The 27,671-nt window shown below is 59.4% G+C and overlaps 3 protein-coding genes across 7 annotated transcripts; all 3 read left to right on the top strand.

The window, feature by feature from the left end:
- Positions 1-553: 553 nt before the first annotated feature.
- On the top strand, positions 554-4,426 carry MRPL20 (mitochondrial ribosomal protein L20). Its single transcript, XM_070403090.1, has 4 exons — positions 554-685; positions 787-897; positions 2,165-2,242; positions 4,045-4,426. The coding sequence occupies exons 1-4, from the start codon at positions 599-601 to the stop codon at positions 4,216-4,218; spliced, it is 450 nt and encodes a 149-aa protein (XP_070259191.1). The 5' UTR covers positions 554-598; the 3' UTR covers positions 4,219-4,426.
- A 3,728-nt stretch (positions 4,427-8,154) lies between these two features.
- On the top strand, positions 8,155-17,008 carry CCNL2 (cyclin L2). Of its 5 annotated transcripts, XM_070403843.1 has the most exons (11): positions 8,185-8,556; positions 8,862-8,936; positions 9,134-9,243; positions 10,196-10,316; positions 12,015-12,079; positions 14,417-14,516; positions 14,694-14,798; positions 14,889-15,030; positions 15,501-15,612; positions 15,688-15,780; positions 15,888-17,008. In XM_070403843.1, the coding sequence occupies exons 1-11, from the start codon at positions 8,254-8,256 to the stop codon at positions 16,240-16,242; spliced, it is 1,581 nt and encodes a 526-aa protein (XP_070259944.1). In that variant the 5' UTR covers positions 8,185-8,253; the 3' UTR covers positions 16,243-17,008. The 5 variants fall into 5 exon arrangements, with proteins under 5 accessions (XP_070259948.1, XP_070259944.1, XP_070259946.1 ...); XM_070403845.1 differs by lacking the exons at positions 8,185-8,556; positions 8,862-8,936; positions 9,134-9,243; positions 10,196-10,316; positions 12,015-12,079 and adding an exon at positions 12,104-12,745 and having other exon boundaries at positions 13,782-14,516; XM_070403844.1 differs by lacking the exons at positions 8,185-8,556; positions 8,862-8,936; positions 9,134-9,243; positions 10,196-10,316; positions 12,015-12,079 and adding an exon at positions 12,104-12,828 and having other exon boundaries at positions 13,782-14,516.
- A 1,460-nt stretch (positions 17,009-18,468) lies between these two features.
- AURKAIP1 (aurora kinase A interacting protein 1) lies at positions 18,469-19,961 on the top strand. Its single transcript, XM_070403089.1, has 4 exons — positions 18,469-18,667; positions 18,837-18,922; positions 19,232-19,677; positions 19,774-19,961. The coding sequence occupies exons 2-4, from the start codon at positions 18,871-18,873 to the stop codon at positions 19,873-19,875; spliced, it is 600 nt and encodes a 199-aa protein (XP_070259190.1). The 5' UTR covers positions 18,469-18,667; positions 18,837-18,870; the 3' UTR covers positions 19,876-19,961.
- Positions 19,962-27,671: the final 7,710 nt, after the last annotated feature.

Genomic DNA, 27,671 nt, shown 5'->3' with positions numbered 1-27,671 from the left:
AACCAAACAAAACGTGGCCTTGGTGCCCTGCAGATTCCCGCTCCCGGCCGGGCTCCCGCAGGGGCGGCCTCACCGGCCCTTCAACCTCCGCAGGGCACACGGCAGCACGCGCGTGGCGGATGGTCTATTATAGCGGTTCTCAACCTTCTGGCCCTTTAAATACAGTTCCTCATGTTGTGACCCAACCATAAAATTATTTTTGTTGCTACTTCATAACTGTAATGTTGCTACTGTGATGACTCGTCATGTAAATATCTGATATGCAGGATGGTCTTAGGCGACCCCTGTGAAAGGGTCCTTTGACCGCCAAAGGGGTCGCGACCCACAGGTTGAGAACCGCTGGCAGATTATTTGCTTCTCCACCGCCCTCACCCCGGGAGTCCACGCCCACACCCAGACGCCGGGGAGGAGGGGAGGGAGACCCCAGGAGGCTGCGCGCGCACCGGGGCCGCCGCACCCGAGCATGCGCACGAAAGCGGGGCGGTGGTAGGGCCGGGGAGCATGCGCGGTGCCCCGGAAGTTCCCGGCGGGCCGCTGACCCGGAAGCACTCGGGCGCGCGGCGCGGGCGTCTTTCAGCGGGGACGCCTGCTGGGCACCATGGTCTTCCTCACGACGCAGCTCTGGCTGCGGAGCCGCGTCACCGACCGCTACTGGCGGGTGCAGGAGGTGCTGAAGCACGCGCGGGTGAGTCGGCCGCGCCCGCCCCGCGCCCGCCCCGCGCCCCAGCGCGCCCGGGAGCCCGCGGACCCCGCCGCTAACCCTCCGCTCCCGTTTTTTTGACCCAGCACTTCCGGGGGAGGAAGAACCGCTGCTACCGGTTGGCCGTCCGGGCTGTGATCAGAGCGTTTGTGAAATGCACGAAAGCCCGGAGACAGAAGAGGGGCATCCTGAGGACGGTGAGCCGGGGCCCCGGCGTCCATCGCGGCTCGGGCGCCGTGTCACCGCCGGCAGAGGGGCCTGGCCCCCGCCCTCCCCTCCCGCCGGACCGGCGGCGGCTGCGGACAGACCCCGTCCCCCTGCCGCCGAGGCGGAAACCTCAGCACCGTTCTCCAGGCCTTTGTTTCTCTCGTTCTCACGCCTCTCACCCCAAACCCCGCGGGACCCGGTGGCCAGGGTCCCCGCTCCGCCCAACCCGCCCCCTGTGTCCGCTTCTCAGCTCCCCTCCACCTGAAGCCCCGCGGGCTTCCCGTCCCATCCCACTCGTTAGGAAGGCGAACCCAGCCGACTGGGTCGCTGTGGCCTGGTCCCGGACCACCCCCCCCCCCGCCCTCGCCCGCTCCCTCCCTCCTGTACAGCAGCAGCGTCTGCTGGGAACCCGGTGGGAGCGTGGAGTCTCAGGCTCCACGTGCACCTGCAGCAGCAGCACTGGAGGTGGCCCGGCACCCCGTTCTAACGAGCCTGGGGCAACTCTGATGCCCAGACTGGAGAGCCACTGAGCTGGGAAGAAAGGACCCGAGCCTTCACCCCGAGTAAAGGGTGGCCTGAGAGCCGCCCCGTTTGACGGAACAGATCCATTCAGGAGCGTTTGCGTCACTGGGTCCCCCCCATAGCTTCCACCACCTGCAGCTCCCTGCCACCCGGGCCCTCCTTCCCTGCGGCCCTGCGCTGCCCTCCACCTGCTCTGCCCTCCACCTGCTCTCCCGGAGGCAGCACGCACCTCTCGGCTGCCGTGACCCACACGTGGATCCTGCCCATACTCTGAGCCGAGTCTGCTGGTCTCGTTCAGCTGTGTTCTCGGTGCCTGAGTGGGTTTGAATCAGCCCCGCCGCACCCGCTTCCCTGCTTGCTGAGAGAGAAGCTGGCGTTGGGGGACGAGCACCGCTTGGCCTGCTGCTGTTGGTGCTGCAGCCCGTGCGCCTGAACAGGGAGGGACCCTGACCCGTGCACTGTTACAGCAGCAGCCCGTGCAGAACCTCTGCTGGGAGGTGTGGGCGCCACGTACAATTAGTAATTTTTTTGTTGTTGATCCTCACCCTCGGGTGTTTTTCCATTGATTTTTAGAGAGGGGGGCAGGGAGACAGAAACATCTGTGACTTAGGTACGTGCCCTTCCCTGGAATCAAACCCGGGACCCTTCAGTCTGCAGGCCGACGCTCTATCCACTGAGCCACACCAACTAGGGCTACAATTGGTTCTTAAGCGTCTCAATGTTTTCTTATTTCAGCTCTGGATTAATCGAATCACAGCTGCCTCCCAGGAACACGGCCTGCATTACCCAGCGTTCGTTGGCAATTTAATTAAGGTACGGTTGAGGACGTGGCCCTGTTGTGATGTTGAGTGTCTGCAGAAACCGGTCCAACTGGCGTGACCCCACAGCCCGGCAACGCAGTATTAGCACCTGAACACGGATTCGTTATCTGGGTGGAGTTCTGTCAGTTCAGGGACTCCCCACGTTAGCTTTGCCCTTGTCCTGCTGGTGGTAGAATTGGAAATAGGCAAGACACAAATACGCATTTCTCCATCCAGGGAAAAGGGCAGAAAAACTTGGCTTTAACTTTAAAGTTTAATTTCACAGTTTTTTGCTCTGATGAGGCAGCAGAGAGAGTTGAAACTCATCCTATATAATAAAAGCTTAATATGCTAAGTGTCCAGCCAACCAATCAAAGTATAATATGCTAATGATATGCTAAGGCTGCTCAACTGCTTGCTATGACGTGCACTGACCTCCAGGGGGCAGACACTCCAACCCGTAGGTTAGCTTGCTGCTGGGGTCCAGCTGATTGGGACTGATTGAGACCACCAGGCTGGACACGCCCTGGCTGGCCATCCTCCTGTGTCCCTCCCTGGCCCCAATCGTGTACCGGTGGGGTCCCTCGGCCTGGCCTGTGTCATCTTGCAATTTGGGAACCCTTGGGGGGGTGTCGGGGAGCCGGTTTCAGCCTGATCCTGCAGGCCTCTAGTACTGTCTGGGGGGAAAATGTCTTGAAGGAGGTAGAGTAAATGTGTGTCACAAAACCGTGGTAATTGTTCTGTTTGGTGTTTATGCTATTTTCTGAGGGGGTGGGTGTTGTGCTTCTATCTTTCACCAGTTTCTGTCTTTGGTACTTTTTTTAAAGCTTTTTATTACTTTATTTTGGTTAATCCTCACCTGAGGGTATTTTTTCCATTTTTTTAAAAAAAATATTGATTTCAGAGAGGAAGGGAGAGGGAGAGATAGATAGAAACACCAATGATGAGAATCATTGATTGGCTGCCTTCTGCACGTCCCCCACTGAGGATTGAGCCCGCCACCCAGGCACATGCCCTGACCAGGAATCAACCTTTTGGTGCATGGGACCACACTTGCCCCCCCCCCCCCCCATCCCCTGCTTATTGATGAGAGAGAGAGAGAGAGAGAGAGAGAGAGAGAGAGAGAGAGAGGGGAAGGAAGGTAGGAAGGGAGAGGGAGAGGGAGAGAGAGAACTAAATGTGAAAGTGGAACATGGATTGGCAGCCGTCTGCCTGCCCCCTACTGGGGATCAAGCCCACCACTTAGGGCTGTGAAGGGTCTAGGAATCAGACTGGCAACCTTTCGGTGCACGGGACAGGACAGTGCCCAGCCTACTGAGCCATGCCAGCCGGGGCCTCAGGTTTCTAAAGTCACCTGCAGATCGACTTGGTTTGGCTGTCCGGCGGGAATCGGGAGTGCCCGTGTGGGTCCCTGCTTCCTCTCCTGTCTTATCATCGTCTGTAAACGGGAGCCGTTTCCTCTTCTGAACTGACGCCAAGGCTTACCCCAGGCCCACAGTCGTAGCCTGTCTGGGTGAGGATCACCGACCCTAAACAGGATCCTTGGTTTTCTGGCATCAGGACTGGATGGCAACCTCCTCTCCGTCACCTCCTGCAGGGAAGCCCTCCCTTCCTTGTCCACATTCGCCCTCTAGCGTCCTGCTTGGAGGGCTTCACCTCTCCCCTCCCCTCTCTCGCCTCCCCATACATGTGTCCTTTGAGGGCAGAGCCTGCCCTGCAGCCGGGCAGGACATGCTCCTAGGAGCTTGGCACATGCTCTTCTGCTGCAGAGAAACGCGTTTCTGATGCTGAAACAGGCTCTACTTCTCTTCACAGTGCCAGGTGGAGCTCAACAGGAAAGTGCTGGCCGATCTGGCCATCTACGAACCAAAGACTTTTAAATCCTTGGCTGCTTTGGCCAAAAGGAGGCGAGAGGAAGGATTTGCCGCCGCCTTGGGGGACGGGAAGGAGCCTGAAGGCATATTCTCCAGAGTGGTACAGTACCACTGAGGGGCGCTGGCGCAGCGGCGTCGGAGGAAAAGGCGTCCCCATGACTGTCATGAAAACGGGCGAGAATCCTTGGCCTGGAACATGTTAGGTTTGACTTGCAGTTGTGTTACTTGACATCTCAGTAACCGTGTGAGAGAGGCCTGTCTGTCCTCCTTGGGACAGACCAGCGGCCGCTTGTAGATTGTGTCAATAAAGCTTGTGTGCTGGTCAGCGTCTTCACTGTGTCCTCTGTGCTCTCCCTCCATGTGGTGGGAGAGGCTGCCAGGGTGAGGGGTCAGTTAAGCATCTGCCTTCCTCTGGGAGCCTTGGACCCTCTCCTGAAAGTGAGGTGTTTGCACCAGGACTCTGAAGTCTGACCCTGGCTCCCCTGGGCGCTCTGGGTGCCCATCCAGCACGCAAGGCCCCCAGCCTGCTGACTACCTGTGCTTGCCTTCGCCCTCTACCCTTCCTTCCTGCCTTCCCAGCAGGGACCCTGTGCCAGCCTGTTTCCCTGCTGTCTCCCTTGTTCCCCAGGCCAGGAGGGGCAGCAGGCAAGGGGGCTCTTCTGGTCCCACACACCTTAGCCCCCAAGGATGGGTGATCACCTGGGAAGACCCCTCCCCCAAATACTCCACTTGATCCAGAGGCAAGCCCGGGAATAAGTTCTCAGCATGCTTGCCCACTGATACTTCACAGCAGCTGTGCCAGCCCTGGCCCCCTCCCCCATCATCCCGTACATCATCCTACGGGAGATGTAGGGTGTGCCCCCTCCTGCTCAGGGCCAGGCCTTCGCCTTCTGGAAGCTGGTTCCATGCTCAGCCTCAGCCTCTCTGTACTGAGACCACTCCACTTCTGGGGCATGTTCTTCCTCAGCCCCACTCTGGTCTCCACCTCTGGCCTGTTAGCGTCTGCATTCACCCAATGGCTCTCATCAAAGCCATCTTCTGGAACCCTATCCAGTGAGTACTGTCGGCCCTGGACCCCAAAGGACCATGCACTCCCCTTCCCCCTCACTCCCCTCCAGGGCTCTGCCGGCACAAAGCAGCATTCACTGCTTGCTGGTGACTCCTGCATTTTCCCCCCATCTTCCCCCACTTTTTTTTTTAAATCCTCACCCAAGAAGTGAGAGATATTTTCCATTGATTCTTAGAGCGTGGAGGGGAGGGAGAGAGAAAAACATCGAATGGTTGGCTCCTTGCTCTAGCCCTGACAGATGCAGGGATTGAACCTGCAACAGAATCAAACCCTTGACCCTTTGGTCCATGGGTTGATGCTCTAACCACTGAGGCAGGGCTGTCTTCACTCTTTTTTTGATATTTACCTTCTTTAAATCTATACTAAGGGCAATATGCTAATTAGGGCAGATGTCTTCTGGACGTCCATCTGGAAGTCCATACAGACACCCATAGCAGCTGTGAGGCCCAGGGCTCATGGCAGCTGTGGGCTCACAAAGGCCATGGGCTCAGGCAACCGTGAGCCCCAGCCGCTGCGAGGATGGGGCCCAGGTCTCGCAGCTGCTGCAGCCAGTAGTGGCAGCAGCAGCGGGGTGATGGGATTTGGTGTGGTGTGAGCACAGCACTGCTGTGGAGGAGCTGCCTTTATCCCACGGGGAGCGGGCCTAAGCCGTCAGTAGGACATCCCCTGAGGGCTCCCGGACTGTGAGAGGGCAGGCTGGGCTGAGAGACCCCCCCATGCATAAATTTTCGTGTACCAGGCCTCTAGTATAAATATAATTTGAGATTCTTTTTATTTTTAATATTTTATTGATTTTTTACAGAGGAAGGGAGAGGGGTAGAGTTAGAAACATTGATCAGCTGCCTCCTGCACACCCCCCTACTGGGGATGTGCCCGCAACCAAGGTACATGCCCTTGACTGGAATCAAACCTGGGGACCCTTTAGTCTTCAGGCCGATACTCTATCCACTGAGCCAAACCAGCCAGGACTTCCCTCCATTCTTACTGCTCCCACGCTGGGTCCTGTGGTGACACCATCCTCCATCCTTGCCAGCAGTCTCCTGGAGGTCCTCTGGGTTCTTTCCTCAGACTCAACACCCGCCTCCAACCCCATCCAGAGCCAGTCAGGTCATGCCCATCTTGCCTGGTGACCTGCCCGCTTTTCTCCATCCTCACCGCAGGCCAACATCCCTTCTGGCTCCAGTCACTGCACTGGCCTAAGAACCCCCTCCTGGCCCTTGTCACCGTGTGCGATGATGGCCACTAGACTGGAAACATTTCGAGGCTCGGGGATGAGTCTTGTTCCCTCTCGTTGCACCTTGTGCAGGGCTGGACTATGTGCACAAGGTGCTCAGTGCACACGCCCGTCAGTAAATGGCTCCTGGGCAGCAGGGTGGCGGATACAAGGAGCCCTTTGCTGTGGTGTGAGCACAAAGCACTGCTGTGGAGGAGCTGCCTTTGTCTCAGTCAGGATGGAGGGGGGGTGGGGGGTGGGGAGAGAAGGCTGCAGATAACTGTGGGCTGCTCCCAGCCTTCCCCCTCCAACCACTGGACCATTTCCCTTCCCGGGCCTGGCCCTGCCTGGATAGAGCCATAAGCTGTTTGCTGGGGGTTCCAGACAAGAAGTTACTCCTCTCCCACCATTATTCTGGTGAGAGTTTGGGACAACTAGCAACGGATCAGGAATATGCATGTTCCTCTGGTACAGCTGTGAGAGCAGCACGCTGTCAGGTGACGTCACCACCACCAGGCGCTGGCAGCCACTGACCCAGAGAGCATCGGATACAACCGACCAGGAAGTGGAGGGTCAGTAGAGTCAGGAGTTCACCCAGGTGTCCGCACCTCGAGAGCGTCCACTGCTGGTAGGATGACGTCCGAGGCCTTTTCCACAGCCCCTGGGACATCCCAGCCTGGCCCCTGCCCACGATGCCTTTCCTTGGGGTGCCATGGGCTTTGGGGAAACATGGAGTTCGGTGTTTCCAGCTACCCGTCTTCCCTGTGAAGTCAATTCTGTTCTGTTCTGTCTTTGGCTCCATTCTGAGGGCAAGAACTCTGGTGACCTCTTATTATTTGCACCCCAAACCCTGGGCTCACCAAGAACTGGAGAGTGGTGACAACGCCAGCCGCCACGTATTAACTCAGGCAAACAGAACACAAGAGCCCTCCAAGAACAAAACCCAGAAAACTTCACAACCAAAGGTCGGGTCCTGGAGAACTTACCCTTTAGCTCCCGAGCCGAGAACAGGGAGCTTCGCTGGCCCTGTGGGCGCCGCACCTGCCCGCTCACCCGACCTGGAGCTACGGGGACAAGGGGTCTTTTCTGGGTCCCGGATGAGCCCCAAATATGCCGGACGTAAAGAGGGGAGTGGGAGATTGCAATCCGAAATGTGTCGTCAAGGCCGACCAAGTGGAGGTTTCCATCCGGAGGAAATTGGGTGCAGTACAGTCGAGAGCGGAAGAGGAAGTTAAGGGCAGGGCCCGTCACCACCGTGGGGCTGGGTCCTCCCGGCGACGGGGGTGCGAGAGCCCCTCACGCACGCGTCTAGGTCAACCTTTCTGACCTAAATGTTGACAGCCTCAAACACCCCGCAGGGGCCTCCGGGGGTCCCGCCAGGCTCGGGGACGCAGCCCACAGCGGAAGAGCAGCCGCGGACCCCGGCGCGTGCCCTGGTGGAGGTGTCGTCCCGCCGAGCTACACCGCCCGCGGCCCGGGCCCTCACCCAATGCCTTCCGGGTGCCCGCAAACGCCTTCGGGCTGCAGTGCGGGCTCCCGAACTCCCGAGTTGATGAGGAAGAAGCAGCTCCGCCGGGACGGCCCAGGGCGGGACCTGCAGCGAGTACTTCCGGGTTAAGGCCCAGACCGCAGTCTCTTCCGGGCGCCGCGGGGCTCCCTGGGTAAGGAGCAGGCCCCCCGCCCGCGCCGGGTTCCGGCTTCGGGCGCGACGCTGACGGGCAGGTCTCCTAGCCAATAGTGGCAAAGGGTTGCCGGGCCGTCCGAAGGCCCAACCAATGACACGCGGCAGGGCTGGGCGGTCGCGGACGTAAACGTCGCGAGGAGCCGCCCTGCCGGGCAGAGGCCCGAAGAAGAGTCGGCGGCACAAAATGGCGGCGGCGGCAGCGGCTGCGACGGCCGTGGCCGGGGCTCAGGGTCCAGCGGCCCCTGCAGCAGCGGCGGCCGGGACCCCGGGCTCGGGGGTCCCAGGCCCCGGGTCGCAGGGCGTGCTGATCGGGGACCGGCTGTACTCCGGGGTGCTCATCACCTTGGAGAATTGTCTCCTGCCCGACGACAAGCTCCGCTTCACGCCATCCATGTCGAGTGGGCTCGACACCGGCACGGAGACCGACCTCCGCGTCGTGGGCTGCGAGCTCATCCAGGCGGCCGGCATCCTGCTCCGCCTGCCGCAGGTGAGGCGCCGCCGCGAGCCTGGCCCGAGGTAACCGCCGCGCCGGCGCGGGGAGGCGGCCGGGCCTTTGTTGGCGGAGGGGCCGGGCCCGTGCCGACCCCCGACCCTGGTCCTGCCGCCGCCCCGGGCCCGGCCCAGCGCCATCGCCACCGCCTCCGTCTCGCCGCAGGCGCTGAGGGAGGCGAGGCAGCCGACGCGCAGGCCCGTGGACGTGTTGAACGTGTGTTTTTCTGCTCCGCCCGCCCCGGGCCCTGCGGATCTCGGATCGTGCGCGTTTCAAGCGACGGCACCCTCTGTGTCTTCCAGGTGGCCATGGCGACGGGGCAGGTGCTGTTCCAGCGCTTCTTCTACACCAAGTCCTTTGTGAAGCATTCCATGGAGGTAGGGGTTCCGCCCGGTTCCCCAGGGTGGGTTCCTGCCGGGTGGCTCCTGGGAACGGGGCAGCGCCGCCCTGGGGGGTCGGGAAGCCCCTCGCCCCGACCCCGGGGCCTCTTCCTGGGGCGCCCGCCCTGGGCTGTCCTCGCCCCGGAGCCGCTGGAGGCCGGGCTCTGGCGCAAACACCTGCTGTTGCCATTCAGCACGTGTCGATGGCCTGCGTGCACCTGGCCTCCAAGATCGAGGAGGCCCCGCGGCGGATCCGGGATGTCATGAACGTCTTCCACCGCCTCCGGCAGCTGCGGGAGAAGAAGTGAGTCGCACCTGCCCTGCCTGCCCGCCTCCTCCTCGCGGTCGTAAGGGACACGTTCCTGAAGCCGAGTCCAGGGTGTGGGCTGTTTGCTGTGGATCCTCACCCGCGGGTAGTTCCCTTTGGTTTTTAGAGGGAGAGAGCGAGCGATGTGAGAGAGACACATCGATGGTTGCCTCCTGCACGCCCTGGGCCAGGGATGCAACTGAGGTCCGTGCCCTTTGACGGGGTCGAACCCGGGACCCTTGGTCTGCAGGCCGATGCTCTATCCACTCGGCCAAGCTGGCTAGGGCCAGGGTGTGAGGTTTTTAAACGCGTGGCCAGAAGGGGGCCTGTGCCCGGGGGTCCCCAACACACTGCGGAATGTGTTTAGGGACCACGGTGCGGAGGGCACTGCGCCTCCAGGTTGCTGGGTGGGTTTCCTGGTTTCCTGAAGCTGTTGGAAGTCTTTAGGGAACCAGCCCGGCTTCTAAAGGTTGAGCCTGGGCCTGTGGATCAGGAGGTCACGGCTCCATCCCCATCTGGGCACTTGCCTGGGATGTGGGCTCCACCCCAGTAGGGAGCATGCAGGAGGCAGCCAGTCGTCACCACTGATGTTTCTATCGCTCTCTGACTCTCCCTTCCTCTCTCTGAAATCGATAAAATGTATTTAAGAAGCAATAGTAATAAAGGCTGTGCTTCCTTTGGCTCATTCATCCTCAATACAGGCCCCTGTCCCTGCAGCCAGAGAGCACGGTCCCGGTGCGGGGGGGTCTGAGCCCCTGGCCGTGCTGTGGGGCCGGGAGGCTGCTGAGGAGGTTAGCGCTGGGGCTGTAGGAAGACCTGTGGTTGCAGGACGTGAACTTGCCGTGTCTGTTTTGGGTGTTTACAGTAGATTCTCACTGTGGGGGGGTAGCCAAAGGATTTGAAAGCGTTCGTTCTGTTTGACGCACTCTGCTGTGCTGTGTCTTCGTAGGAAACCTGCGCCGCTCCTGCTGGATCAAGAGTATGTTAACTTGAAGAACCAGATCATAAAGGCAGAGAGACGAGTTCTCAAGGAGCTGGGTTTCTGCGTCCACGTGAAGCACCCGCACAAGGTGGGTCTGGGCCCCGGGGCCGCCGGGGTCACTACTCCTTTCCCTCCGAGACTGAAACTCCGAGGACGAGTGAATGTGTCCCTGCTGGGCTTTCCGTTCTGTCCATCATCTGAAAGCGCTCCTTACCGTCAGCCTCTCGTGTTACCTGCTCATCTTCGGTGTTTCTAAGAGCTTTGGGAGTGGCCTTGTATGTTTGGTCTTTCAGAAATAGTGATGAAGTTGTAAAAAGGGCACCTGTCCGTCTACCTTTTTCTTTTTCAACAATTTTTTTTAGTCCTCACTTGATAGGTTTTTGCTTAAAAAAAAAATGATTTTAGTGAGAGAGAGAGAAATATTGACCGCTTGCCTCCCGTATGTGCCTCAGCTGGCGATCAGGAACCTGCCGCCTTTTGGTACGGAGGACAACCTCCCACCAACTGAGCCACCTGGCCAGGTCTCAATAGGTAATTTTCTAACGTTGCTTTAGTAATGGCTTCATCTCCTCTTTTTTTTTTTTTAACATATTGATCTTTTACAGAGAGGAAGGGAGAGGAATAGAGAGTTAAACACATCGATCAGAGAGAAACATCGATCAGCTGCCTCCCGCACACCCCCCACTGGGGATGTGCCCGCAACCAAGGTACATGCCCTTGACCAGAATCGAACCCGGGACCCTTCAGTCCGCAGGCCGACACTCTATCCACTGAGCCAAACCAGTCAGGGCTCATCTCCTCTTATAACAGCTGTTTTGTGGGGAGTGTTAGCTGAGGAGCGTGGCTACTGTAGGATATTCTGGCTCCTCCTTTGTTCCACTCAAACACAAAGCTGTTTTGTTGTTGTTTATTTTGACATTGATTTCAGAGGAGGAGGGGGAGTGAGAGAATGGATCTGTTGCTCCACTTACTTTCGCATTATTGGTTGCTGCTTGTGTGTGCCCTGAAACCCCTGCCTTTGGGTATTGGGACAATGCTCTAACCAACTGAGCTACCCAGCCAGGGCCCAAAGCTTGTTTTATTTTATTATTATTATTTTTTAAAGTTAACCTTTTTTAAAAATATAGTTTTATTGCTTTCAGAGATTAAGGGAGAGGGGAGAGAGATAGAAACATCAATGATGAGAATCATTGATCAGCTGCCTCCTGCACGCCCCCTACTGGGGGTCGAGCCTGCAACCCGGGCATGTGCCCTTGACATGAATTGAACCCGGGACCTTCATTCTGCAGGCCGATGCTCTATCCACTGAGCCATACCTGCTAGGCCCAAAGCTTGTTTTAAAAAATACTGCTATTTGCATCTTTTTCATCCCCTTTTTATTGGTGGGCTTCCTCATACTCTCTTTTTTATTTGACTTTCCAGCATTAATTCAAAATCTCAGTCAATTACCATAGATTTAAGAGCTTTTCTTCATTTGCTGGAAGTATTTTCACACCGTGTTTTGTGTAAGTTGGTGATGAGGTACAGAGCTCTTGAGGGCAGGCTGATGTCACGTGTGAAAAACAAGGCCTTCCCTGTGGGTGCAGGTTGGGCCTTGTGCTTTCTTGCTGCCTGGTGCAAAGGCGGGGAGATGTCTGCAAAAAGCCCTCCAGCTGAGCTGTCCACGGGGCGTGACCAGGAGCCCCCCTGGGATCTAGCATGAGACTTATTGCTGCTGGGCGCCCTCAAGATCTGAGATCTGGATTCCAAGGTTCTTGGTAATAACTGCCTGACCCGTATCTTCCAGATAATCGTTATGTACCTTCAGGTGTTAGAGTGTGAGCGTAACCAACACCTGGTCCAGACCTCATGGTGAGTTGATTTTCCTTGTTTTATGCGACCAGCGGGGCAGGCAGGAGTATGTGGATTTAAGGCGCTTGGGCAGTGGGTAGTCGGTCCCGTGGCGTGGCTGGGGCTGGAGTTGTCCGAGTGCCCAGTGTTCCTGCCATGTAAATCCAACCAGCCTCCCCAATGTCAGGCACTGGTGTGACGGTAAGGGGGCCCCCGAGAGCAGTCGGTAGGCTTCCTGTGGGGCTGTAGACGGCACCCGGGATCTTCCCCACGGGCGCGGGCATAGCCTTAGTCCTGTATCTCCTGTGATATTGCTCCCAGCTGTCTCAACTAAAGGATCCTATGGGCGAAGGGGGTGTGAAGTTTGTGTACAATCTGGGGACTGGTTTTAATGCATATGTTAGAAATGAAGCCTGAAGTCACAGGATAGTGCTGGGAGTTTTGTGAGTTTTTCCCACTGAGTTAAGTCTTTAAGGGTCATATTTTGCTGCCTGAATTGTCTGGTGCTGTGCTGTGTCCAAGAGAACCTGTTTTGACTTTTCTTTTCTGTACTCTTTCAATCAAAGGGGAGCCTCTGAGGGTAAGTGACTAAGACTTCTCCTCTGCTGCCCAAGCGCTTCGGTGCAGGGACAGCGGCCGTCCTCAGCCACCCCGGGCAGGCTCCGCCGAAGGCTGGCCTAGATGGCGGTATGCTCACGATAGTCTAGTGCTGGCCGACGCTGCTGTGGTTCTGATGGTTGCGCTTCTTGTTAACCCTCTGTCGTGCTTTGGTAATTGTATTGATTAGACTTGATAACTGTCTTGACTTGAATTTTGTCCCTTTAAAACTGCTGTACCTGCCTGTGCACTAAAGATGCAATACCTGTCTTTGAGAAGAATCTATGGAAAGCTGTGAGAATTGGCTGATGGGAACTGGGACTGGGTATGGGATTATGGCATCATTTCTGCAGGTTCTAGGGCTGCCCTTTTCAGCAGCTGCGTAAAGGTAATGCATCTTTAGATGACCCCACGGGCACTTTATATTGTAACATTTCAAATGTAGCAATCAGCTTAAGTATATGTTTGAGGGATTTGTTTTGTTTTTAGGACTGAAAAGTTAATAGATTAATATTATCATCACTATTTGAGTATTGAAAATGTTTCATTAAGACCAGAAAACTTCTCGATGGTTATATGTATACAATGTTTGAACTGTTCCTTTGCAATGCTCTGGTTCCGGGTCCTGGTGCCCTCACACTTGTTCTCGGTCACCTCCTGGTGCCGCCAGTCGGCACGTGCAGACCCTGGAGTGGATTTGTCTGTCACCTTCTCCAGGGCTTGGGAGCAGCGGCGATACCGGGTGGGGGTGGGGCTTGGGGGAACATCAGTCAAATCACAGCGGGGTTCGGCTCGCCTGTGGGTGCAGCTCGACTCAGGCTTGTCATCTTGGGGTATGTTGGGAGCAGTGACTGTATGACTGTTCAACTGTTTTCTCATGGAATTAATCCTTGTGTGTGCAATATTATAAAGTTTCATGTGAGGTCAGATTTTGCTCTGTTAAATCTTAGAAAATACATACAAAAGAAAATGTCAAATGTAGCCAATTTTAAAATGTTACCTTTTAAAAATGCAAGTTATTTTTGTATTTCTCTGTTTTCTATGATAAAGTTTTTAAATGTACTGATTATGGTGAAATTGTAGTATTTTGATGCTCTTGTCTGATTTTATGAATATTCATTTTAAGACTCCTTGTTGAAATGGGACAGTTTGGAAATGGTTCTTGGATAAGCCTGAGAAGAGGACTGCCCTCGGGGCGCTGAGCCCTCCTCGCACGCTGTTCCCATGCTCCCAGGGCGAGGCTCCCTTTCCGAGCGGACTCCCTTGCGGAAGAAGGAGGGCCAGGCTGTGGACACCTCTTGAAGGAAGAGGAACGCAAGAGGACGGCTTGTCTCAGAAAAGCCTGGTGGCTCCTGCTCGGCAGTCCATTGAGTTTGCATGTTTCTCTGCACTACGGATTCTGAGCGCTTAGATTTCTTTAACCAAGTACTTTCTCACCCCTGTTTTCTTTCTGAGGCATTGTGCTTTGCATGAGAGCAGGCCAAAGTTGAGAGGGAAAAGTAAAGTTAAAGTTGGTTCTCTTTCATAGCAACACCGATTGACATTCAGCCAGCTTAAACATTTTTTTGCCAACAATTTCCCCATCTAACTGTCCTGTGTTCAGAAAAAGCAGTTAGAACGTTTTTCCCTGAACTCAGGAGTCACAGGACTGTATCCGGTCCTATCAGTAGGCTCCTTAGAGGAGCAGTGGCCTCCCTAGATAAGGCCGATGGGTGTCCTGGGTTGCCGGGGTGTTGCAATTCTTCCTACACTTGGTTTCAGGAATTACATGAATGACAGCCTCCGCACAGACGTGTTTGTGAGGTTCCAGCCCGAGAGCATCGCCTGTGCCTGCATTTACCTTGCAGCCCGGACACTGGAGGTCAGTGCTGCGCCCCCAGGCCCTGTCTCCAGCCTCCAGAACACTGAGGTGTCGGGTTCAGGTTGTGCTCGTGGGTGCGATGAGAAGCCGCCTCGTGGTGACCAGCAGGGAGGCTTTGACTGCACTGAGCACCTTGTTGGTGTGAGGACAAGCATAACCGGTAGCATTTGTTTTCAGATTCCTCTGCCCAATCGTCCCCATTGGTTTCTTTTGTTTGGAGCAACTGAAGAAGAAATTCAAGAAATCTGCTTAAAGATCCTGCAGCTTTACACTCGGAAGAAGGTGGTTCTGTGTGTTTTTTTCATGTAACATACATGTTTGTGTGTGACTAGAAGCACCTGTTTCTGAATGGATGGATCTTGGCTCTTCCAGGTTGACCTGACACACCTGGAAAGTGAGGTGGAAAAGAGGAAGCACGCCATGGACGAGGCAAAGGCCCAAGCCAGGGGCCTGCTGCCCGGCAGCACCCCTGCCCTGGACAGCACCTCAGGGTTCTCGCCTGCCCCGAAGCCTGGTGAGTCTGCTTCCTACAGGGCGACCCTCCTTCCTGCAGACGGGTCTGAGCCCCGCAGGCACCGGGTCTGCCACGGGCACTTGGTGACCTTGGAGATGAGACAGGACTCCTCAAGGGATTGGCTCTCCTCGGTTACTTGTCATTGCAAGGGCTGTGGACGGGCTTTCCAAAACGCTTTTGTTCACCCAGCCGCCCCAGTTGGAGAGATCGGGAACCCTACACTATGTGTCAGGCCCTAGAGTTAGCATGACGCCTTTCCCAGTCCCTGTGGGAAGCGGAGCCAGGCAGGCCGCCCTTCTGCATCTCTGCGGTGCACGTTCAGGTCCCGAGTCCCAGGCTGGGAGCAGGAAGTTACCGTTAGCATGTGTCTCCATGAGTTCCATAGAGGTGGCGTTACATTACTCTGCTCACCTGTTTTGTAACCGTGGTTTTCTGAATGTCAGGTCTTAACTTCTTGTACTTGGTTCTAGCGGAATCTCCCAAAGAAGGTAAAGGGAACAAGGCTTCCCCACTCTCTGTGAAGACCACCAAGAGGAAACCAGAGGGCGTGAAGAAAGCCAAGGCGGACAGCCCGGTGAACGGGTGAGTGCCTGAGTGCCCCCGTGGCTGTGGGGGTTGGCGGAGCGCAGGTCTCTAACTGCTGCTCCCCGTTCTCAGGTTGCCGAAGGGGCGAGGCAGTCAGAGTCGGAGCGGGAGCCGGGAGCAGAGCTACTCGAGGTCCCCATCGCGATCCGCTTCTCCTAAGAGGAGGTGTGTGCCTGAGGGGCCTGCATCTGGCGGGTGGGCGCTTTTCCCAGGGTGCGGAGGTGAGGTGTTTGGGGTACTTGGTCATCGCTTGGTGCTGCTGTTCTTCACAGGAAAAGCGATAGCGGCTCGACTACTGGGGGGTCCAAGTCCCAAAGCCGTTCGCGGAGCCGGAGCGACTCACCCCCAAGACAAGCGCACCGAGGCGCTCCCTACAAAGGCTCCAAGGTGAGGAGCTATCGCAAGTCCAAGGACTGCAAATACCCCACCCAGAAGCCACACAAGTCTCGGAGCCGGAGCTCTTCCCGCTCGCGAAGCCGCTCACGGGAGCGGGCAGATAATTCTGGAAAGTACAAGAAGAAAAGTCATTACTATAGAGATCAGCGACGGGAGCGTTCAAGGTCTTACGAGCGAACAGGCCACCGCTACGAGCGGGACCACCCCGGACACAGCCGGCATCGGAGGTGAGGCCTGGGGTCCGAGAGCTGCCCTTCCACCCTCGGCGTGGCTGACTGTGGCTCAACTCTCTCTAAATGGTTGGTGATTCTGGACCTGGTGATGAATTTGGAGATGGAATCGACAGGATGGCACTGTGCCCTTCAGGTTGGCCTGGGCGAGGTGCACGCCGGTCCTGGTGCAGGGCCCGTCTCGGCCGCAGCCCTGCGGCACAAGCTGCCGAGGAGATAGTGCACATGCCGGTGGTGTGGATCGGTGCTCACGACAGGCCGTCTTCACTCCCATACCGACACTCAATTACGTTAAACCAACAAAATGACTTCTAGGACCTTTGCCTATATTAGGTTGTACTTATGTACATATTTTGCAGTATTTCACAATGAGAAAATGGCCTTAATAGTCCCTATTCTCTATCCACGTTGTAAATAAACAGGTGTTTAATACAAGTTAAAGCTATATATGAGAACTCAGAACTTGAATTCTGTCAGCCTAAAACTTGTGTAGAGAATTCTGATTTTTAAAATGTGAAGGTATTTAGATCTGTGTTGAAAGTCGTATATTTTTATCTGCGATGCTGAGTGCAGGCCACCAGCTCCTAAATAGAGGTTTCCTATATATGCATTTTATGTGGTTGAATAAACACAATTCTCTCTACTCAGGATATTTGGACGTTAAAGGATTTGTAGTTTGTCCTGCTTGTTACTGCGCCCAGCCCGCAGTGCCCGTTCTCGTGGTGTCTGCTGCCGCCTCTGATCTCATTAAAGCTGCTTTATAACAAGCTCCTGTGGCTGCTCTGTCAGAGGCTGGGGGCCTCGGCGCTCTGCCTGTTCTACAAAGGCTGCTCCCTGTGGGCGAGGGAAGGTGGGAGGAGTCCAGAAACAGCCTGCAGCCGAGGCGCATGGTCTGTGACCATTTGGAGCATCACCCCTGGCCGTGTCCCCCAGTGGGTGGCAGGCAGGTGGACAGGAAGTGGCCCGGGGAGCAGGGTGGACCTTGCTGTTTCCCAGTCGGTGGGCGGAGGCTCGAGGGCTGTTGGGCTGTCGTGTGCCCGGTTTGGGCTCTCCCCCGACCAGCGCCCCTATTAGGTGGGCGGGCACTGGTGCCATGGGGCCAAGGAGATGTCATGGTCAGCGCTTAGGTTCCAGGGGGTGCTCTTTATGACCAAGTCATAGAAGCCGGGATGCAGCATCGAGGTGGGCTGGCTACACGTTCACAGACCTTCCTGCTCGGGCAGCCCCTCTGGACGGGAGGGCACGGCGCCATCCTGTGGCCTCTGGAGAGCCGGGCCTGGAGCCTGTGGTTTCGGCCGCCCTCCCTCGGGTGGATGCAGCACTCGTTGCTTAATGAGGTTGGGGCCTGAGATGGTTGTTTGGACTCGCTGGTGGAGCCACCAACGGGCACTGCACCCTTCTCCCCGGCACCCCTGCCGGTCCTTCCAGCCCAGCCCAGCCCAGGCCAGAGCGAGAAGGGGTCGCGGGGCTCTGGGAGCCCCCACCCTGAGAAGCAACCGTCTCAGGCAAACCCAGTCCTCGCCCGAGGCTCTTTTGGGTTTTGGACAAAAACTGAAGTTTCTGATTTCTCTTTCCACAGGCACAGTTTGGGAGTTCACTTTTAAAAAGGAAAGGAACTCCACCTCTGCAAGGCGCGGGCCTCCGCACTGGCGGGGAGAGGAGGCAGCTACGCCAAGGGGCTGGGGCGGGGCGCCCCTGGTGCCCGAGCTTCGGGATCCGTCGCCGGCGCCGCGGTCTGACCCCTTCACGCCCCGTCCAGGGGGAGGAAGAGGGGAAGGGGGAGGCGGGGGAAGCGGGCCCTGCGGGGCCTGCGCGGCCTGCGCCTCCAGCCCCAGCGGGTGCAGTACCGCAGTCGCTTTGGTCGCCCCGCGCACTCCACTTCCGTCGCCGGGATGACAGGCCTGTCGCAGTTCCGGAACCTCCCTTCCGCCTGCCTCGGCGAATGAGTCCTGCTGGGCGCGAGTTCGGCCGCGCAGGCGCAGAGGGCATCCCTTGGGATTCTGGGAGATGTAGTTTTCTTGTCAATGGATCCGCAGGTCTGGGGGCGTGGCGTGGCGGCTCCTCTGGCCGGAAACCGTGGCTTTCTGGGCCCGCTGGGGCCTGAGCCGACGCGGAGTCGGGCTCTGTAAGCGCGCCAGGGGGCGCTAGACGTAGGAACCGCCGGGCGGCGGCACCCGGGCTGAAGACCGGACCGGAAGTGCCTGCGCACCGCAGCGGAATGGTCAGTGTGGGTCCCCTGTATCCGGCCTGGAGAGGGCGGGCGAGCGGGTGGCCGCGGCGCGGTGCTCCAGGGGCTGCCGAGAGAGCCGCCGGCGTGGGCCACCCTCCCGGGGCCAGGGCCCACCCGCGGCCGTGGTGCGCCGCTCCCCGCCTTCGGCTCCGCCCCGCGTGGTCGGCGCCTGGGGTGAAGCTGAGACCCAGGGAGGGTCGGTGACTGGCCCGGAGCCGCGTGGTGGGAGGCGGGTCGCTTGCGGGAGGGAGCGGGGTCCTCCCGGGGGTTGAGGGCGAGGAGGTGGCGGGGTGCCGGGGCGAGCAGGACTGCAGCCTCCGGTCCCGCCGGCGCCCCCTTGACCTCAGCGCGCACCTGTGTTCCAGCTCCGCTGAGCACCTGGGCTGCCACCCGCAGACCATGTTCCTGGCGCGTCTGACGTCTCAGCTGCTTCGGGTCGCGCCCCGGGCAGGTAAGCGCTCCCGAGGGGCCAGACGGGCAGGACACGCAGCCGGGTTAGGAGTATGTGCCTCACCGTCCGGAGGCCAGGGCCTGGCCACGCCAACTGCCCTGCAAACGTCCCAGCAGCACAAAGGGGAAGTCTGCCCCGCCCCCCCCTCCGCCCTGCCTCTCCCCCAGAGCATCAGCAGGGGTTCCGACCAGGACCAAGGCCATCCCAGGCTGTGATGGCGCTTCTGCTCCCAAGTCCTGGCAGGTCTGGCCGGCCGAGCGCAGGCTAGTACAGACCGATGGGTGGTGACCGGCATCGTGTTTCCTGCAGGCCTCCGTGGGCCCTGGCCCGTCTCAGGGGTGCCGGGCAGCCATGCCTGCAGGCCCCGCTACAGCACGCAACCAGCAGGCCCGAGTAGGGTTGCCGTCCTCCCGGGCAAGGGGGTCCAGCTGGAGCTCGAGGAGATGCTGGTCCCCAGGAAGATGTCCATCAGTCCCCTGGAGAGCTGGCTGACCGCCCACTACCTCCTGCCCAGACTGGATGCTGGGGTCCCAGGGACTGCGGCGCCGGCCCAGGCCTACGAGTGTCCACCTGGCCAGGTGGGGGGAGGGGCCGAGCAGGGGCGTGAGGAGGTGCAGGATGCACCCCAGATTCAGTGCAAAAACGTGCTGAAGATCCGCCGGCGGAAGATGAACCATCATAAGTACCGCAAGCTGGTCAAGAGGACCCGGTTTCTGCGGCGGAGGGTCCGGGAAGGACGCCTGAAACGGAAGCAGGTACGTGTGGGTCCCGGGGCCTGGATCGGGGCAGGGTGGCCGAGAGTGCGTGGCCGTGCCCACACCGGCCGGCGGTCCCTTGCTCTGCCCTCGCAGGTGAGGTTTGAGAAAGACCTGAGGCGAATCTGGCTGAAGGCGGGCCTGAAGGAAGCCCCTCCCGGCTGGCAGACCCCCAAGATCTACCTCCGGGGCAAGTGAGTGCGGGCTCCCCTGCCCCTGCCCCTGTGCTGCTGCTGTTCTCTTGTAATAAACGTTGACGAGCTCCGCTGCTCCTGCTGCCTGAACCCCCTCCTGCCTGGTGTGAGCTGCCTTGGGGTTGAGGCTGGGGCCGGGCTCTGAGGCAGCAAGGCCCCCGGGGGCAGATGGGCAGCCCCTTCCCGGTGCCGGCCCCTGTCCTGGTGCCAGGCCTGTGGGAATGACAGCCTCGCTGTTTAGGAACGAATGCCGGGGAATCGCTGTGACCAGAGGCCCAGCTCTGCCCGCAGGGCACTTTGTCCCCCTGGGCGGGCAGCCTCTCATTGATCACACAGATGGTGGACGTGCCCGGGCAGCGATAGGGCCAGCAGTGCCCAGGCTGAGGTGTAAGAGGGGTGCTCAGGGAGCGCCTCCCTAGGGAGACGGGGTGGGAGTCAGGAGAGGCCCCGGTGCCTCCAGGGAGGGTGGGCTCTGAGGACCTGGGTCTCGAGGGGCCCCCTGAGCCACCCTGCTCAGCTGGGGTCGGGGCCTCTGCCACTTCTGGGCCTGAGTGGGGTGGCTGGAGGGTGTGCCCCAGCAGGTTCGGGGTTGCGGGTGAGGAAGGTGTCGCTGGTGGGGCTGGAGAAGCCCTAGTGTGAGCCAGCGGCCCCGTGACTTGGGTTCCTTCTGGGTGGAGAGGGGAGTGCGTTATCCCTAAAAGTGTCCGAGGAGAGGAGACCAGCGCCTTCCTGTGCTGCCCCACCCCCGCCAGGCAGGCACTGGCCCCCGAAATGTGTGGGGGCCTGGGTTTGAGCTGCCTGGGAGGAGGCAGGTCTTGGGGAGGCTTGAGCGCGGTTTCCCAGCAGCTCTCCTGGGACGGACCAGACCACGCTGTGCGGTAACCCCGTTGCTTCAGGAAGCCGGGCGGGGCCCACTCCGTGTGAGCTGGGCGGCCACGCAGGCTGCTGACCGCGGGACCCATCAGGGGATGTGGGCCTGCAGGGCCTGCGCTCACCAGCGTGCGTGGCCATGACCTGGGGGCGACCTGGGGCCACAGAGGGCACAGGCCTGCTTCTGCTGGTGGCCGCCAGGGGGCAGCAGTCAGCACTCTGCTGCTAGGGTCACCCACATCCTCTAGGTCTTGGCTTCCCCCACGGTGGGTGGTGGCGTGATGGTGGTGTGAGGCCCCTGGGCCAGGGCCTGGGTGGTGAAGCCGCCCAGGGGTGGAATGGACCCTGCCTTCCTGGTGCCAAGTGTGGCCTCAGCCACGGCAGCTGCCCGGGCTGGCGGGAGGAGGACCAGCTCAGTGGTCAGAGCATCGGAGACAAAGCCTCTCTCTGGAGCTGGGCCGGGTGGGGAGCTCGGGGTGAGGCTGGCCAGCTGTGCACCTGGGGTCTGGTGGGGCACCACAGGTCCCCCTGGGCCAGCCTCCTTCACCCTGGGCGGGGCCAGCAGAGCAGGCTGCCCGTGGCCTCCAGGGCATCTGGGCACATCTCGGACATCTCGGTTGTGACAGTGGGGGTACAGTGGGTGGAGGTCAGGCTGTGCTGAATGCCCTACTGAGCGCAGGGCAGCCTCCCCCTGCCCCCCCCCTCCCCCCGAAAATTAATTACCCCCAAGCTTCAGTGGCAGCGCAGTCAAGACCCTGGTCCAGTGTCACCAATCTGTCAGCGCAGCTCCAGGGCCTGCCCAGCCCCTCTTCCTGCCCCTCCTGGGTGGCGTGTGTGCGGCTCATGCTGCCTGTGGCTTGGATGCCTGTAGGCCCCAACCACAAACTCAGGAGGCAGAAACTGGGGTTTTATTTTTATCTCGACAGCCCTTCCCAGACCGAAGGAGGCTGCCCCTCCCTCTCCCCTGTGCAGCCTCCACCCTGCCCCCCAGCTGTGGGAGTGCAGCCCCTTCTCCCTGTTGTCTCCCCGGTTCTGACCCCAGGCACCCCCTGAGCGAGGGTGCAGAGGGGCGGTAGTGGGGCCGGCAGGCTGCCTGCCTGGTCCTGGCTGTGGCCCACCCCTTGCCTCAGTCTCCCCTGGCAGGTGCCTAGGGCTAAGGTTCCAGCCGGGGGAGGTCCCCAAGGCACAGCTGATGGGGGTGGTGGGACGCACTTGTGGGGACCCTGCCTCGGGGGGCTCCTCCATGCCCTGGCCTGGGCATTCCCACCCACATGGTGGGCCAAGGTAGGAGCCGGGCAGGCTCAGGCCCTGTGGGAGGACCCTGGGCCTGGTGAGGGCCAGGGAGCTCTTCCCAGCTCAGCTGCTCGGGCAGACACAGCAGTGCCGGGCCCCACACTGAGCTGTGAATGAGGCTGGGAAAAGAGACTGCTCCGCCCTGGGCTCCCCAGGGAAGGGCCCAGGGAGGGGAGGTGGAGGGCGCGTCCCGCAGGGCTGAGCCGAGAGGTCCAGACCTGGGTGCGGGCCAGAGGCTGACCCCTGCCGCCTGCTGGGCACCCAGAGGCCAGCCATGCTCCCGACAGTTGGATTCGATCCTCCAGCTGTGCGGCCGGGAAGCTTCCTGAGCTTGTGAGTGTGGCTCCAGCCTGTCTCCCTGGAAACCACACGTGATGAGAGTGATTAGAAAGTCCGTCCAGTGGGCGGAGCTGCTGTGGGTGCGAGCTGAGGGCGTGAGAGTTCAGGGAGGAAAGGAAGTTGAACTTTTTAAAAAATGTTTTTATTGATTTTAGAGAGAGGGGAAGGGAGAGGGAGAGCCATAGAAGCATCAATGAGCGAGAAACATCGACTGGGGATCGAGCCTGCAACCAGCGACCTCTTGGTGCCTGGGCCGCTCAGCCACTAACACACAGGCCGGGCAGCACTGACCTCCTAATGCCTGAGGGGTGTCCACCCTTTAAGAGTTATTTTCTTGCAGAATCAACAGAAGGGAGGAAGGAAGGAGAGCTGGGTTGACCGCTGGGTGAGGTGAGATGTGAATCCATGCGGAGTGCCAACATTGCGAGACCACCTCACGCAGCGAGACTGCAGTGTTTAAGTCGGGCCAGGAAGTGTGGATGTTCATATTTATGTTAGAAAAAGCTCAGATGATACATTTTTTAAAGAATTTTTTTTTAATTGATTTCAGAGAGGAAGGGAGAGGGAGAGAGAGCTAGACACATCAATGATGAGAATCATTGATCGGTTGCCTCCTGCATGCCCCCTACTGGGGCTCAAGCCCACAACCCGGGCATGTGCCCTGATCAGGAATCGAACCTGGGACCCTTCCGTCTGCAGGCCGACGCTCTATCCACTGAGCAAAACCAGCCAGGGCTCAGATAATACTTTTAATCAACATGCGACCTTGGACAGTTCAGTCTGGCTTCATACTTCTGATTTACTACAATGATGTAACCTGGGTGGGGGGCTCTGTGGTTAGGACAGCGGCCCGATGCGCCAAGGTTGCAGTTCGGTCCCTGGGCAGGGCACACACAAGACCCAGCCAGTGAATTATAAACAAGTGGAACATCAAATCCAGGTTTTTCTCTCAAATCAGAGAAATGAAAACTACGATGTATCTCTCCCGGACGTTATGACGCTATAAGACAAGGTGACCTGCCCTGGCCGGTGTCACTCAGTGGATAGAACGTCGGCCTGCGGACTGAAGGGTCCTGGGTTCGATTCCCAGTCAGGGCACATGCCTGGGTTTCAGGCTTGATCCCCAATGTGGGGTGTGCAGGAGGCAGCCGATCCATGATATTCTCTCATCGATGTTTCTCTCCCTTCCTCTCTGAAATCAATAAAAACATTTTTAAAAAAAGAGAAGGTGGCCCTAGCCGATTTGGCTCAGTGGATAGAGCATCAGCCTTCAGACTGAAGGGTCCCGGGTTGGATTCCGGCCAAGGGCACATGCTCTGGTTGTGGGCTCGATCCTCAGTAGGGGGCATGAAGGAGGCAGCGGATCCATGGTTCTCTCCCATTATTGATGTTTCTATCTCTCCCCCTCTTCCTTCCTGACATCAATAAAAAAATATATATTTTTTTTTAAAAAGAGAAGGTGACCTGATATTATAGCTCCTGGAGGAATTAGACTTACTTACATATGCAACGCTTAACTTCCCTGAACTTTCTAGTCTGGTTTTATGGGTCAGGTAAGTTATTTCCCCCTCCCCCTGCCAGATATTTGAAGGTCTTATAAGTAAATGTTAATAGATATGTCTAACTATTTAGATTAAAATAACAAATATAGCCCAGCCGGTGTGGTTCAGTGGTTGACCTATGAACCAGGAGGTCAAGGTTCGATTCCCTGTCAGGGCACATGCCCAGGTTTCAGGCTTGATCCCCAGTAGGGGGCGTGCAGGAGGCAGCCGATCAATGATTCTCTCTCATCCTTAATGTTTCTGTCTCCCTCTCCCTTCCTCTCTGAAATCAATAAAAAATTTTAAAATAACTAGTACATTTTATAAGAACATAAGTCTGAGTGCTCTGAGCTGTTTGCATTTCACGGCTCCTCTCGCCTCCCATGGTGTCACCTGTGAAGAGGACACAGCTGCCCCCCCCCCCTCCCCGTCGCTGCCCGTGAGCCCCTGGGCCATGTGGCCTCGATGCTGCTCCATCAGCTGGGTCTGCCCCTCCCAGGGGAGGTGGTCCGAGAGGCCAGGCTCAGGCCTTCGGGCTGGCGGCCTCCCCGGCTGGGAGGAGCCAGTGAGGAGGTGGTGTGGGAGGCGGGGGCCACGTGGGCAGAGACAGGGCCCGTGGGCAGAGGACCCAGCTGGCCGGGCAGAGCTGCCTGGGTCCAGCAGCCCCCACTGAGTCATCGCAGCCCGTCCCTCATGGAGCGGGCACGCTGTGCGGTCAGCCCTGCAGGGGTTCCTGACCTGCAGGGTCAAAGGTGGCCGACCCTGCGCCCTGCTGTGCTGAGCGGCTGGGCGCTGGCGTCCCCGCAGGCGTTAGGAGGGTCCCCGCACAGAGGACGGCCTTCTAGTCACGCGGTCACTTCTGTCAGCCTGGACGCTCGTGGTCGCTGCTTTGCTGGCTCCCGGCCCTGAGCTGTCCGGTGGCTCCTGTGCCCCCTTGACAGCTGTCACTCATTACGTCAGCACTGGCTTCCCTGTTGACTCAGCGGGCCCCTCCCCCACGGCCTAAATAAGCCATTTCCCTGGAACCAGGACCTGGTGCTTCCGCTCTGCACCTCCTCAGGTGGCGGCGAGGATCACCTGTGTGTACGGGCCCAGGCGCACACGTGATAACCATTTCTACGAGGCGCCAAACCAGCTCACATGATGGCCGAGGCGGGGCCTGTGTAAGCTGACCCTCTCCTGTCGGGGCCACACCCGCATGAAGCAGATCCATCCGTCACCGAGGCCACGCTGGCCGGCACATCGAAAGGCAAACCTCCCAGGTCAGGCGTCGGGAGCCACGGCTTAGCCACCGGGACAGCCCGACAGGTGGGTCAGGTGGTTCGTAGGCGCCAAGGTGTCGGTTCAACCCTGGTGAGGGCACCTTCAAGCATCAACCAGCGATGCAGCTCTCCGTGTCTCCCTCCCTCCCTCTCTCTCTAAAACCAATACATTCTTCTTTATAAAAAGGAAAGCAGATGTACGTCACGTGTGGGCTTCCGACTCCCAGGAATGTGGGCGGACATCTCCCCACAGGTAGAGGCACCGCAGGTGCAATCTGATACCAGCAGGTTTCGAAGCCGACAGGTCGGGAGGGACAGCAAAGGACCACGTCTGGCCTGATGGGCAGATCCGAGTACAGAGGCCAAGCCTGCGCCCAAGGCCCCGGCGCCCGCAGGCCTGACCGTGAGCAGGCTCAGCCCCGCCCGCCAGCCTCCGTCCCCCTCCCCCCCCCCCCAGAGCAGGAAACCAGGCGGCACCTGACTGCGGCCTGGGCTCCCGGACGGTCCCAGGATGTGACGGTGTCCCCGTGTTTCCAGGTCACAATGTGCATGATGGTCCCCCAGCAGCTGGGACAGCCGGTCCCTGGAGCAGGCGAGACCCGGCCTCTGTGGGACACACCGGGACTCAGGCCTGGGGCTTGCAGAGCCCCTGCCTCCTGCAGACCACCAGGACAAACCTGTACGAGTGACCGAGCGACGGCCGCCGGGATGACCCTTCAGAGCCGGCAGGAAGGAGTGAGCGTGACCGCCCCCCCTCCACCTCACCCTTGTGTGGATGGCACCGACGCGCTTCCAGGGAAACACCCGCCCTGCATGGCTCCTCGTCCGCTCCCAGCACACCGGGCCGGCCGTCCTGACGGGGCTCCAATCGCTCCTCCGTGCAGCGGGGACGCTCTCCTCCGGTCGGTCCTGCCCTGGCTTTGCTCGGAGGCAGTCGCTGTGTCTTGTGGCTGCGTCTGGGGATCCCCACCAACTGAGCAGCGGCACGCAGCTCCCCGGCCTGCCAGCTGGTCCTCGCAGGGTCACAGGGTCTCGGTGAGGCCGCTGCATCCTCCCTGCGCAGGTTGCTTCCCGCTGGTCCAGGTGGCGGGCTGATGGTTTCTCCTCGGGCTGAGGTCCAGGCTCTGGTTGGCAGGGGCTGGGGCTGCCTCAGGGCTTTGCCTCGTGGTCCCCCCACAGGGTGAGGTCCTAGCACTTGGCCATGTGGGTGCGAAGCGCTACCCACTGCAATCACCACTCCTGCCCACGCTCACAGGCGGGCGCCGTGGGGGAGGGGTGGACGCTGTGGTGGGAGCTGCCCGCTGCCTGGCCCTTGCGCGGTGTTTCCCTTCTGCTCCTGAGTCCTGAGGCCCCACATAAGCCACACCAACCACCTTGGCATTTCCTGCATCACAGCCCACATCCCTGCCCGCTCAGTCCCTCCAGGCCCGGCTCCCCTCTGAGCGGCCTTGGCCAGGAAGCCAGACCACAGCACGGCTCCCGCTCCCTCCCCTGGGAGGGGCTTCCCTGGGCCTTTACTGTGGGTGTCGCCCCCTCAGAGGCCACTGAGGAAAGCCAGTCATCAGGGGGTGGCCCTGCTGCCCCCTGACAGCACTTCTCACTGTGCGTGGAATGATGTCATTGACCAGCGGGCAGGTCTGCCCTTCTTCACGGCTCCAGCAGGGGGAGCCTGGCCTCCGCTCGCTGCCTCCCCCCGCTGGCACACAGTAGGTGCTCAGCGCACAGCAGGTGTGACCACGTGGGAGCGTGTCTGGTGCCTCGCTGAGCGCCTGTGGTTTTCCTCCCGATGAGCCAGGCTGCCTGGAATGTCCCAATCCCGGGAGCCGGAGCCGAAGCCAGAGTCTGGTTCTCACCCCGGCTGCTGCTGACACCCCTGCTCAGCCCCGCCCCCCAGGGAAGGGAGGTGGCTGCAGGGCTCTGGTGGGGGTGCGGGGGATGGCGGGGGCTCGGCCTGAGCTCCAGGCCAGACTGCGGGGATGCTGCCAGCGTCCTCGCCCTGGTCTGCTCTGTCCCCGGTGGAGCGGTCAGCTGAGGCCTGGGCCAGCAGTCCGGGCACTGGAGAAGGAGGGGAGGCCCAGCCGGCTGTGGGAGGGGCAGTGGCCTGGTCCTGCTGCGCTCTGCTCACATCTGTGCCATTTCCTACCGAGGACGGCGGGGTGGGGGTGGGGCGTGCAGCCCTTTGCTGCTCCTCTTGGCTCAGCTGGCCTCAGCGGGGAGAACAGGATGGGGTGGGAGGAGGGGTTGCAGCCCTGGCTGCTTCTGTCCATCTTGCCCGCTATGGCGAGGGGGTCAGGGTGCACTCAGGGGCGCCCCCCGCAGACGTCTTCCTGCATTTGGGTCTGCAGCAGGAGGACCCCAGGGAGCCTCAGTACAGAGGGCCCGGGGCGGGACCTGCTGGGAGGGGAGGCTCTGCAGGAATTTAGGGTGTAACTGGGTCCCCTCAGACCGAGTGGCCGGCCCAGGCCATCCCGCCTCTCTCCAGCTGCTTGGGCGTC

This window comes from Myotis yumanensis, unplaced genomic scaffold (genome assembly GCF_028538775.1).
Source record: "Myotis yumanensis isolate MYYU_CA2020_CCGP unplaced genomic scaffold, mMyoYum1.0.hap1 SCAF_2, whole genome shotgun sequence".
In the NCBI taxonomy this organism is placed as follows: Eukaryota; Metazoa; Chordata; class Mammalia; order Chiroptera; family Vespertilionidae; genus Myotis; species Myotis yumanensis.
The sequence above is the reverse complement of the archived record's forward strand: the minus strand, read 5'-3'. Positions and strand labels throughout refer to the sequence as shown.